Source organism: Mustelus asterias, chromosome 8 (assembly GCF_964213995.1).
Source record: "Mustelus asterias chromosome 8, sMusAst1.hap1.1, whole genome shotgun sequence".
NCBI lineage: Eukaryota > Metazoa > Chordata > Chondrichthyes > Carcharhiniformes > Triakidae > Mustelus > Mustelus asterias.
Window position 1 is genome coordinate 43,902,219 of NC_135808.1, and position 12,395 is coordinate 43,914,613.

Genomic DNA, 12,395 nt, shown 5'->3' on the forward strand with positions numbered 1-12,395 from the left:
TTCAGCAAAGGTTTACCAGGCTGATTCAGCGCAGGTTTCCCAGGCTGATTCATTGTTTTGTAAATTGAGTTTGTGTCTTTATATGCCCTGTTTGTGAATAGAACTCGCAGTCACCTGACGAAGGGGCAGTGCTTCGAAAGCTTGTGGCTTTTGCTACCAAATAAACCTGTTGGACTTTAACCTGGTGTTGTGAGACTTCTTTCAGTGAAGGTTTCCCAGGCTGATTCAGCAATTTACAAGCCTGATTCAGCGCAGGTTTCCTAGGCTGATTCAGCGAAGGTTTCCCAGGCTGATTCAGTGAAGGTTTCCCAGGCTGATTCAGCGAAGGTTTCCCAGGCAGATTCAGCGCAGGTTTCCCAGGCTGATTCAGTGAAGGTTTCCCAGGCTGATTCAGCGAAGGTTTCCCAGGCAGATTCAGCGCAGGTTTCCCAGGCTGATTCAGTGAAGGTTTCCCAGGCTGATTCAGCGAAGGTTTCCCAGGCTGATTCAGCGCAGGTTTCCCAGGCTGATTCAGCGCAGGTTTCCCAGGCTGATTCAGCGAAGGTTCACCAGGCTGATTCAGCGAAGGTTTCCCGGGCTGATTCAGTGAAGGTTTCCCAGGCTGATTCAGCGAAGGTTTCCCAGGCTGATTCAGCGAAGGTTTCCCAGGCTGATTCAGCGAAGGTTTACCAGGCTGATTCAGCGAAGGTTTACCAGGCTGATTCAGCGAAGGTTTACCAGGCTGATTCAGTGCAGGTTTCCCAGGCTGATTCAGTGCAGGTTTCCCGTGCTGATTCAGCGAAGGTTTACCAGGCTGATTCAGCGCAGGTTTCCCAGGCTGATTCAGTGCAGGTTTCCCAGGCTGATTCAGCGAAGGTTTCCCAGGCTGATTCAGCGAAGGTTTACCAGATTACATAAGAACATAAGAAATAGGAGCAGGAGTAGGCGATCTAGCCCCTCGATCATCAATGTAAATGGTAAACAGTTGAGGCCCCAGCACCGATCCCTGCGGCACGCCACTGGTCACCAACTGCCAACCAGAAAAGCACCCATTTATTCCAACTCTCTGCTTTCTGTTAGATAGCCAATCCCCAATCCACACCAACACCTTACCCCCAACTCCGTGTACCCCAATCTTCTGCGGCAACCTTTTGTGGGGCACCTTATCAAATGCCTTCTGGAAATCTAAAAACACCACATCCACCGGTTCCCCTCTGTCAACCGCATTAGTCACATCTTCATAAAAATCCAGTAAATTCATCAAACACGACTTTCCCTTCATGAATCCATGCTGCGTCTGCTTGATCGAACCATTCTTATCCAGGTGCTCTGCTATTTCCTCTTTAATGATAGCCTCCAGTATCTTCCCAACTACGGACGTTAAGCTAACCGGCCTGTAGTTACCTGCCTTTTGTCTACTTCCTTTTTTAAACAGCGGCGTAACAGTAGCTGTTTTCCAATCAGCCGGCACTACCCCAGAGTCCAGCGAATTTTGATAAATTACTACTAACGCATCTGCTATTACCTCAGCCATTTCTTTCAGTACCCTGGGATGCATTCCATCCGGGCCCGGGCACTTGTCGACCTTCAGTCCCATTAGTCTATCAAGCACTACCTCTTTAGTAACACTAATTGTATTAAGGACCTCACCTCCCACCAACTCTCGATCTCCAATATTCGGTAAACTATTTGTGTCTTCCACCGTGAAGACCGACACAAAGAACTTATTTAAAGTCTCAGCCATTTCCTCGTTTTCCACTATTAAATCTCCCCTCTCGTCCTCCAAGGGTCCAACATTCACTCTAGCCACTCTATTCCTTTTTATATATTTGTAAAAACTTTTACTATCATTTCTTATATTTTGAGCTAGTTTAGTTTCATAATCTACCTTTCCTTTCTTAATCGCTTTCTTTGTCATTCTTTGTTGTTTTTTAAAGCTTTCCCAATCCACTAATTCTCCACTATTTTTGGCCACTCTGTAGCATCTGTTTTTATTTTAATACTCTCCTTTATTTCCTTTGTTATCCACGTCTGGTTATCCCTTTTCTTACAGTCCTTCTTTATCACCAGAATATATTTTTGCTGGGTTCTTTAAAAAATCTCCTTAAAAATCCTCCACTGTCCCTCAGCTGTCCTACCTACCAGTCTGCTCGCCCAGTCTACATTAGCCAATTCCGCCCTCATCCTATCGTACTCCCCTCTGTTCAAGCAGAGGACACTGGTTTGGGACCCTACTTTCTCACCCTCCATCTGCATCAGAAATTCAACCATATTATGATCACTCAACCCCAGAGTATCCCTCACAAGAAGATCCTTAATTCTACCTGTCTCATTACACAGTACCAGATCTAAGATAACTTGCTCTCTCGTAGGTTCTGTAACATACTGTTCAATGAAACTATCCTGGCAGCATTCCAAGAACTCTTCCTCAAGCCCTCCACGTCCAATTTGAGTCGACCAATCAATATGCAGGTTAAAATCCCCCATGATTATTGCTGTTCCGTTTTTGCACGCATCCATTATTTGCTTGTTTATAGCCCTCCCCACCTCTAAGTTATTATTTGGGGGCCTATAGACCACGCCTATAGGCTGTCTTTTTCCCCTTATTATTCCTTATCTCCACCCACAACGATTCCACGTTTTGCTCCTTAGAGCCTATGTCGTCTCTCACTACCGTCCTGATATTATCCTTCATTAACAAAGCTACCCCACCTCCTTTTTCTACCTGTCTATCCTTCCTAAATGCCTGATACCCCTGGATGTTCAGTTCCCAGTCCCGGTTACCCTGCAACCACGTTTCTGTGATGGCCACGAGATCATACTCATTTGTATGGATTTGTGCCATCAACTCCTTCGCTTTGTTTCGAATGCTTCGTGCATCCAGGATTGATTCAACTCAGATTTACCAGGTTGGATCAGTGAAGGTTTCCCAGGCGGACTCAGCGAAGTTTCCCAGGCTGATTCAGTGCAGGGTTCCCACGCTGATTCTGTGAAGGTTTCCCAGGCTGATTCAGCGCTGGTTTACCAGGCTGATTCAGCGCGGGTTTACCAGGCTGATTCAGTGAAGTTTTCCCAGGCAGATTCTGCAAATGTTTTACCAGGCTGATTCAGTGGAGGTTTCCCAGGCTGATTCAGTGCAGGTGCCCCAGGCTGATTCAGTGATGGTTTACCAAGCTGATTCAACGAAGGTTTCCCAGGGTGATTCAGTGGTGGTTTCCCAGGGTGATTCAGCGAAGGTTTACCAGGCTGATTCAGTGAAGGTTTCCCAGGCAAATTCAGTGAAGGTTTCCCAGGCTGATTCAGTGAAGGTTTACCAGGCAGATTCAGTGAAGGTTTACCAGGCAAATTCAGTGAAGGTTTCCCAGGCTGATTCAGTGAAGGTTTACCAGGCAGATTCAGTGAAGGTTTACCAGGCAAATTCAGTGAAGGTTTCCCAGGCTGATTCAGTGAAGGTTTCCCAGGCTGATTCAGCCAAGGTTTCCCAGGCTGATTCAGCCAAGGTTTCCCAGGCTGATTCAGCTCAGGTTTACCAGGCTGATTCATGAAGGTTCCCAGGCTGATTCAGCGTGGGTTTCCCCGGCTGATTCAGCGAAGGTTTCCCCGGGTGATTCTGCGAAGGTTTACCAGGCTGATTCATGAAGGTTCCCAGGCTGATTCAGCGCGGGTTTCCCCGGCTGATTCAGCGAAGGTTTCCCCGGGTGATTCTGCGAAGGTTTTCCAGGCTGATTCTGCGAATGTTTTACCAGGATAATTCAGCGAAGGATAAATGTGAAGTGATGCATTTTGGTAGAAATAATGTAGGGAGGAGCAATACGATAAATGGCAGAACCATAAAGGGTGTAGATACGCAGAGGGACCTGGGTGTGCAAGTCCACAGATCCTTGAAGGTGACGTCACAGGTGGAGAAGGTGGTGAAGAAGGCATATGGCATGCTTGCCTTTATAGGATGGGGCATAGAGTATAAAAGTTGGGGTCTGATGTTGCAGATGTATAGAACGTTGGTTCGGCCGCATTTGGGATACTGCGTCCGGTTCTGGTCGCCACACTACCAGAAGGACATGGAGGCTTTGGAGAGAGTACAGAGGAGGTTTACCAGGATGTTGCCTGGTATGGAGGGGCTTAGTTATGAGGAGAGAATCGGTAAACTGGGGTTGTTCTCCCTGGAAAGACGGAGGATGAGGGGAGACTTAATAGAGGTGTATAAAATTATGAAAGGCATAGATAGGGTGAACGGTGGGAAGCTTTTCCCCAGGTCGGTGGTGACGTTCACGAGGGGTCATAGGTTTAAGGTGAAGGGGGGGAGGTTTAACACAGATATCAGAAGGACATATTTTACACAGAGGGTGGTGGGGGCCTGGAATGCGTTGCCAGGCAAGGTGGTGGAGGCGGACACACTGGGAACGTTTAAGACTTATCTAGATAGCCATATGAACAGAGTTATAAACATGTTAGCCCCATCTTCAGCTGCATCATCAACGATTGTCCAGAGATCTCCAGGAGGTTTTCCTGGATTATTACATAGAGTATGACCCCATTTGCCGCTCCTGTGATACTGAAGTAGTTTGTGTCCATATAACACAGAACATGGACAACATCAAGGCTTGGACTTATAGGTGGAAAGTAACTTTTGTGCCAAATGGAAATGCGAGACAATGACCATCTCCAAAAAGAGAGAATCAACCCATCACCTGTTGGCATTCAACTGCATGAAAATCATGGAATTTCGCATGATTAATGTTATCGTTGACCAAAAGTGTAATTGGACCATACAGAAATACAATGGTTTCAAATATTACTGTAAGTAACTTACCTGTTGACCGCATGAAGCATGTTAGCAGCTGCAAGGCGTAGGTCAGGATTTAGATGCAAAACTCTCCACTTCTATTCCATTCAAAATGACGCTGGAGTGTGGCAACTTCTTGCGAGCTGTCCCCAGTATACCTTCTAATTCTATCTTGTACTCTCGTTCTGTGCCTTTAAAAGTGTATTCTTACTCATATCTATAACTGTAAGACTACATTCTGCACCCTCTCATTTCCTTCTGTCCTGTGTACTCTATGAACAGTATGGTTTGATTAGTAAGTTTGCGGGTGACACAAAGGTTGGTGGATTTGCGGATAGCGATGAGGACCATCAGAGTATATAGCAGGATGTAGATCGGTTGGAGACTTCGGAGAGGTGGCAGATGGAGTTTAATCCAGACAAATGTGAGCTAATGCATTTTGGAAGATCTAATAGAGATAGGAAATGTACAATAAATGCCAGAACCCTTAAGAGTATTGATAGGCAAAGGACTTTTGGGTGTACAGGTACACAGGTCACTGAAAGTGGCAATGCAGGTGGAGAAGGTAGTCAAGAAGGCATGCGGCATGCTTGCCTTCATCAGCTGGGACATTGAGTTTAAAAATTGGCAAGTCATGTTGCAGCTTTATAGAACCTTAGTTAGGCTGCACTTGGAATATAGTGTTCAATTCTGGTGGCCACATTACCAGAAGGATGTGGAAGCTTTGGAGAGGGTACAAAAAAAATTTACCAGGATGTTGCCTGGCATGGAGAGCATTAACTATGAGGAGAGGTTGGAGAAACTCGGTTTGTTCTCACTGGAACAACGGAGGTTGAGGGGAGACCTGATAGAAGTCTACAAGATTATGAGAGGCATGGAGAGAGTGGATAGTCAGAAGCTTCTTCCCAGGGTGGAAGAGTCAATTACTAGGGGGCACAGGTTTAAGGTGCGAGGGGCAAGGTGATATATGAGACAGATTTTTTACGCAGAGGGTGGTGGGTGCCTGGAACTCATTGCCAGGGGAGATACTGGAAGCGGATACGGTAATGACTTTTAAGGGGCGTCTTGACAAATACATGAATAGGATGGGAAAAGAGGGATATGGTCCCCGGAAGGGTCGGGGGTTTTAGTTCAGTCGGGCAGCATGGTCGGTGCAGGCTTGGAGGGCCGAAGGGCCTGTTCCTGTGCTGTAATTTTCTTTGTTCTCTGTTCTTTAGAATGCTTTGTCTGTATAGCGGGCAAGAAACAATATTTATCCCAGTATACCAATACACGTGACAAGAATAAATCAAATCAAAAAAAAAACTTCTCTGGATGAGTGCAGCTCCACCAACAGCTAAAAGAAAAATCGGCATCATCCAGGTCAAAGCAGTCAGCTTGATTATCACTCCATCCAGAACAAAAGAACATTTTCCTGTTCCTGCACCGATGCAAAGTACAGTAAGAAGTCTCACAACACCAGGTTAAAGTCCAACAGGTTTATTTGATAGCACAAGCTTTTGGAGTATCACTCCTTCTTCAGGCGAGTGAGGAGTTGTGTTCACAAACAGGGCATAAATTGACACAAACTCAATTTACAAGATTATGGTTGGAATGCAGTCTTTACAGGTAATCAAGTCTTAAAGGTACAGACAATGTGAGTGGAGAAAGGTTAAGCACAGGTTAAAGAGATGTGTATTGTCTCCAGCCAGGACAGTTAGTGAGATTTTACAAGCCCAGGCAAGTCGTGGGGGTTACTGGTAGTGTGACATGAACCCAAGATCCCGGTTGAGGCCGTCCTCATGTGTGCAGAACTTGGTTATCAGTTTCTGCCCAGAGATTCTGCATTGTCGTGTGTCGTGAAGGCCGCCTTGGAGAACGCTTACCCGAAAATCAGAGGCTGACTGCCCGTGACTGCTGAAGTGTTCCCCAACAGGAAGAGAACACTCCTGCCTGGTGATTGTCGAGTGGTGTTCATTCATCCGTTGTTGCAGCGTCTGCATGGTCTCCCCAATGTACCATGCCTCGGGTCATCCTTTTCTGCAGCGTATCAGGTAGACAACGTTGGCCGAGTTGCAAGAGTATGTACCGTGTACCTGGTGGATGGTGTTCTCACGTGAGATGATGGCATCCGTGTCGATGATCCGTCAAGTCGTGCAGAGGTTGCTGTGGCAGGGTTGTGTGATGTCGTGGTCACTGTTCTCCTGAAGGCTGGGTAGTTTGCTGCGGACAATGGTCTGTTTGAGGTTGTGCAGTTGTTTGAAGGCAAGAAGTGGGGGTGTGGGGATGGCCTTGGCGAGATGTTCATCTTCGTCAATGACATGTTGAAGGCTCCGGAGAAGATGTCGTAGCTTCTCCGCTCCGGGGAAGTACTGGACGACGAAGGTTGCATTCTTGGACACATGCATCTTCATCAAGGACGGTCACCTCAGCACTTCATTGTACCGCAAGCCCACGGATAACCTCACGATGCTCCACTTTTCCAGCTTCCACCCTAAACACGTTAAAGAAGCCATCCCCTATGGACAAGCCCTCCATATACACAGTATATGCTCAGATGAGGAGAATCGCAACAGACACCTCCAGACGCTGAAAGACACCTTCATAAGAACAGGATATGGTGCTCGACTCATCGATCAACAGTTCCGACGTGTCACAGCGAAAAACTGCACCGACTTCCTCAGAAGACAAACACGGGACATGGTGGACAGAGTACCCTTCGTCGTCCAGTACTTCCCCGGAGCGGAGAAGCTACGACATCTTCTCTGGAGCCTTCAACATGTATCGATGAAGATGAACATCTCGCCAAGGCCATCCCCACACCCCCACTTCTTGCCTTCAAACAACCGCACAACCTCAAACAGCCTACTGTCCACAGCAAACTACCCAGCCTTCAGGAGAACAGTGACCACAACACCACACAACCCTGCCACAGCAACCTCTGCAAGACGTGCCGGATCATCGACACGGATGCCATCATCTCACATGAGAACACCATCCACCAGGTACACGGTACACACTCTTGCGACTCGGCCAATGTTGTCTACCTGATGCGCTGCAGGAAAGGATGTCCCGATGCATGGTACATTGGGGAGACCATGCAGACGCTACGACAACAGATGAATGAACACCGCTCAACAATCACCAGGCAGGAGTGTTCTCTTCCTGTTGGGGAGCACTTCAGCGTTCACGGGCATTCAGCCTCTGATTTTTGGGTAAGCGTTCTCCAAGGCAGCCTTCACGACACATGACAACGCAGAATCGCTGAGCAGAAACTGATAGCCAAGTTCCGCACACATTCGGATGGCCTCAACCAGGTTCATGTCACACTATCTGTAACCCCCACAACTTGCCTGGGCTTGCAAAATCTCACTAACTGTCCTGGCTGGAGACAATACACACTTCTTTAACCTGTGCTTAACCCTCTCTCCACTCACATTGTCTGTACCTTTGAGACTTGATTACCTGTCAAGACTTGCATTCCAACCATTATCTTGTAAATGGTTGAGTTTGTGTCTTTATATGCCTTGTTTGTGAACACAACTCCTCACTCACCTGAAGAAGGAGTGACACTCCGAAAGCTTGTGCTACCAAATAAACCTGTTGGACTTTAACCTGGTGTTGTTAGACTTCTTACTGTGCTTACCCCAGTTCAACGCCGGCATCTCCACACCGATGCAAAGTGACAGCAGTGTTTATAGTCTACATGATGCAGTGCAACAGCTCACCAATTTTCCCTGAACAGCCTTTTAAAAGCACGCAACCGCTACCCACTAGAATGACAAATGCAGAAGATGCATAGGGAGACCTCCAGAAGCAAGTGCTACTTGATCACTGACCATCCTCAATTGCACCTACTTCGCCTGTCCTTCACTGTCGCTGGGTCAACATCCTGGAACTCTCTCCTAAAAAAAAGGGTGATCGTACAAAACATGGACTGCAGCGGTTCAAGAAGGAGGGTCACCTCCAATATCGCAGGGACAATTAGAGATCAGCAAGAAATTTTGGCCAAGCCAGGGACTTCCACACCCCATCCGCGGTGAGAATAGAAAGAAGAATCATGATTAAATCTGCGGACGTCCTGTTACCTTGTCAACTGTGTGGGCCGTTTACCAATTGAGACATGAGCTAGCGTAACAATGCCAGAAAGTGTCTTTGTGAAGAATTGGTGATGATCCTCACTTTTGGACACTCATTGTGGAGGGTCATGGAGGTATATTGAAATTGGGGAGCCGGGTTTGAATCGCGCCAGTGAAGAAGGTGAAATCTGAATTTTTTTAAAAAGCTGTCATAAGAGTCTAATGATGACCACAAAACTAATGTTGATTGTTGTAAACCTATCTGGTTCATTAATATATTTGAGACAAGGAAATCTGCCGTCCTTACCTGCTCTGGCCTACTTGTGACTCCAGTTCCACAGCTATGCCCACTGAAATGAAGGGCTATTGATGATGGGCAGTAAAATACTTGTCCAGCTAGCGATGAATACGGCCCATAAAATGAATAAAAAACAATGTGCCTCACAATCAATATCAACTTCTAACTGTCGCTCTCAACCCTGTCAGGGACAGTGGTATAACAGGAGGTGGAGAATGGCAGCACCTTCAGCTTAGGCACTGTATTCCACAGAAAGGAAAACAAAGCATGGTGATTCTGAGATGAGGTGGGATTTCGGCACATGGGGGAGGCGACGTGACAATATATAGAGAGAGATAACTGAGCAAATAATGCACCATATTAATTTCAATTGAATCTTGTGAATTCCCATTCTGTGGTTTCAGTGCTGACTTTTGGAAATTCACAATGATATAGAATTGAAATAATTGCAGATGGGAATCTGAAAGCAACTGTCACTTTCAGATCTGACAGAAATAAGTAATTGACCCGTACGTATATATCATCGGCATTTCATTTTGCAAAGGGAAATGCTTCACTTAGAACATAGAACATAGAACAGTACAGCACAGAACAGGCCCTTTGGCCCACGATGTTGTGCCGAGCTTTATCTGAAACCAAGATCAAGCTATCCCACTCCCTATCATCCTGGTGTGCTCCATGTGCCTATCCAATAACCGCTTAAATGTTCCTAAAGTGTCTGACTCCACTATCACTGCAGGCAGTCCATTCCACACCCCAACCACTCTTATGTGGCTTATTTTGTTTGACAGCCCTTCTCGATATTACGTTAAAGGTGCTATATGAAGGGGAGACGGCGATGTTGTAGTAATTTCACTGGACTAACATTCCAGAGGCTTAGGAAAATGGCCTTTGGTAATTGGATCAAAGCCCACCATGGCAGTTGGTGGAATTCAAATACAATGAATTAATCTGGCATGTATTTTTTTCTCAGTAATGATCTCCGTGAAACTATCACCAGAGGCCTTAAAAACCCATCCCCTCGCCCCCTACCTCCCTAATATCCTTTAGGGAAGAAAATCTGCCATCCTTACCAATCTCACCTACATGTGACTCCTGGCACATATCAAAGTTTTCGACTCTTAACTGGGCTCTGAAATGGACTACTCATTCAAGGGAAATTGAGGATGGACAATAAATATTGCCTTAGCAAGAGATGACCGCATCCGTGAAATAATGAAAACAATCTTCTTTGTATGTAAACCAAGTTGACCATGCCTTGGCATGTTTAATAAGAAAGGAGAGGAAGTTATACTTTATACATGCAATCTGCATTGTGCCTTCGCTGTAAATTGCTAGTGGGTCAACGCAAACTTTATGTCCATGGTGTGATAGTCTTTAGCATTGGAACATTTTCACGAGAATGTGTATAAGGCCTGTGTCCACACTCATCCCCTCCCGGTGTTTTTACCCCCTGGCAGTGTTTGGTGGTACGTGAAGAGGGATTTTATGATCTAACCTTTGCTGAAACTGTTGTTTGGAAACTGGTTTGACTGTTTTTGTGTCCAGCTGGTTATCTGAATCTCCCTGCCTTTGTATGGATGTGGAGGAGGAGGGGCCAGAGCTGTGCTCTGGAGCTGCTGAGAGCGGCGGTGCAGGTAGTGCAGCAAAGTGGTAAGCTGTGAGCAGCACTGTAGAGTTGGAATGGCAAATGATGCTCGGAAGATCCATTTCACCGAGCCTGTACTGGATTTGGGTCTGGACCCACAGATGGCGGAGCAGGTAACCAGATAATTCGTGCTACAAGGATAATGTGTAGAATGTGAACTCACAGCGAGCAAAATGATTTTAATAATGATTAAAACTTACGTTTCAATAGGATCATATGCACTATATCCACTTGGATTCCACTTTGAAATAGATCGAAAGAAATATTTTCTTGACACGTGGGTCAGTAGGAAGATTTATTGGGAGAAGAACCAGGGGTGACATGAGAAGTAGTGTTTTATCTTTTTTGCGTAGCGAGTTGGGATCGAAAATATGTTCTTTAAAGAGTGAAAGCAGATTTAGCAGTAACATCCAACCGGAAATTGAATACATTATTAAATGTTAGTTGCTCGGTCCAGAATTTACAGGATGGTATGGCATAACGTGAGGCCATCTCTGCCTGTTCCGGATCTTTGGTAGTGCCGTTAATGATACAATCATTGAATGAAATGGATGCCATTCGGCCCATCGAACCTGCACGGACAGCAATCCCATCCAGGCCCTATCCCCGTGTAATCCCACTGACACTAAGGGGAAACTTAGCGTGGTCAATCCTCCTACCCTGCACATCTTTGGACTGTGGGTAGAAACCAGAGCACTCGGAGGAAACCCCCAGACACGGGGAGACACATGCAGACTCCACACAGACAATCATCCAAGGCTGGAATTGAACCCGAGTCCTTGGCGCTGTGAGGCAGCAGTGCTAACCACTGTGCCACTGTGCCACCACAATGATTGCAAATTAATATGTAATGTTCATATCTGTGTGCAAATGTAGAAAAGATAATAGGTTCTAATTAAATTCTTCACTGCCTGTCTCGATTAGGTTTCCTAAAACTATCCAATTAGAATTATTCCTATAGCTTTCACAAAACCTGTTAAATATAGAATCCCTACAGTGCAGAAGGGGGCCATTCGTCCCATCGAATTTGCACTGACCACAATCCCACCCAGGCCCCATTCCCGTAACCCCACACGTTTACCCCGTGAATCCCACAGATACTAGGGTCAATTTATCATGGCCAATCAACCTAACCCGCACATGTTTGGACTGTGGGAGGAAACCGGAGCACCCGGAGGAAACCCATGCAGACACGAGGAGAATGTGCAAACTCCACACAGACAGTGACCCAAGGCCGGAATTGAACCTGGGTCCCTGGCGCTGTGAGGCAGCAGTGCTAACCTAATATAGATCCTAATAATTGAGTACAAAGCGGAGAATAAACAGACATGACAGAAAAATATATACATTCAAGTTCCACTTGGTGTCCGTGGATGTACTGGGAAAGTAATTTTCCAAAATCTTGTGATGAAGGCCCCTCAGAAGCATTTGTTTAAATGTAAGCCCTGTTGGTTTTCCATCAAGTACAAATGATCGATGACAATACTGACTGCTGACTGACAGCTGGGAATGAATGCGGGAGCCTGCATTCTATGTCCTATAGAATGACATTGTGACGCAGAAGCATGATTCGGCAATATTATTTTATGTTCTTTCTTATCTTTATTGCACATGCCGCAAGGCGTTTTC

The 12,395-nt window shown here is 46.1% G+C and overlaps 1 protein-coding gene across 5 annotated transcripts in view; it reads left to right on the top strand.

The window, feature by feature from the left end:
- The first annotated feature begins 10,694 nt into the window (after positions 1–10,694).
- The window catches only part of LOC144497120 (protein phosphatase 1 regulatory subunit 1C-like), a 92,413-nt gene continuing 90,712 nt past the window's right edge, over positions 10,695–12,395 (top strand). For 4 of the 5 annotated variants that reach the window (XM_078217911.1, XM_078217910.1, XM_078217913.1 and 1 more), the window contains exon 1: positions 10,738–10,879. In XM_078217911.1, coding sequence (XP_078074037.1) covers positions 10,802–10,879 — 78 coding nt within the window. In that variant the 5' untranslated portion in view covers positions 10,738–10,801. Of the gene's footprint in view, positions 10,880–12,395 lie in introns of all 5 variants that reach the window. The other variant, XM_078217912.1, reaches the window with a different exon arrangement.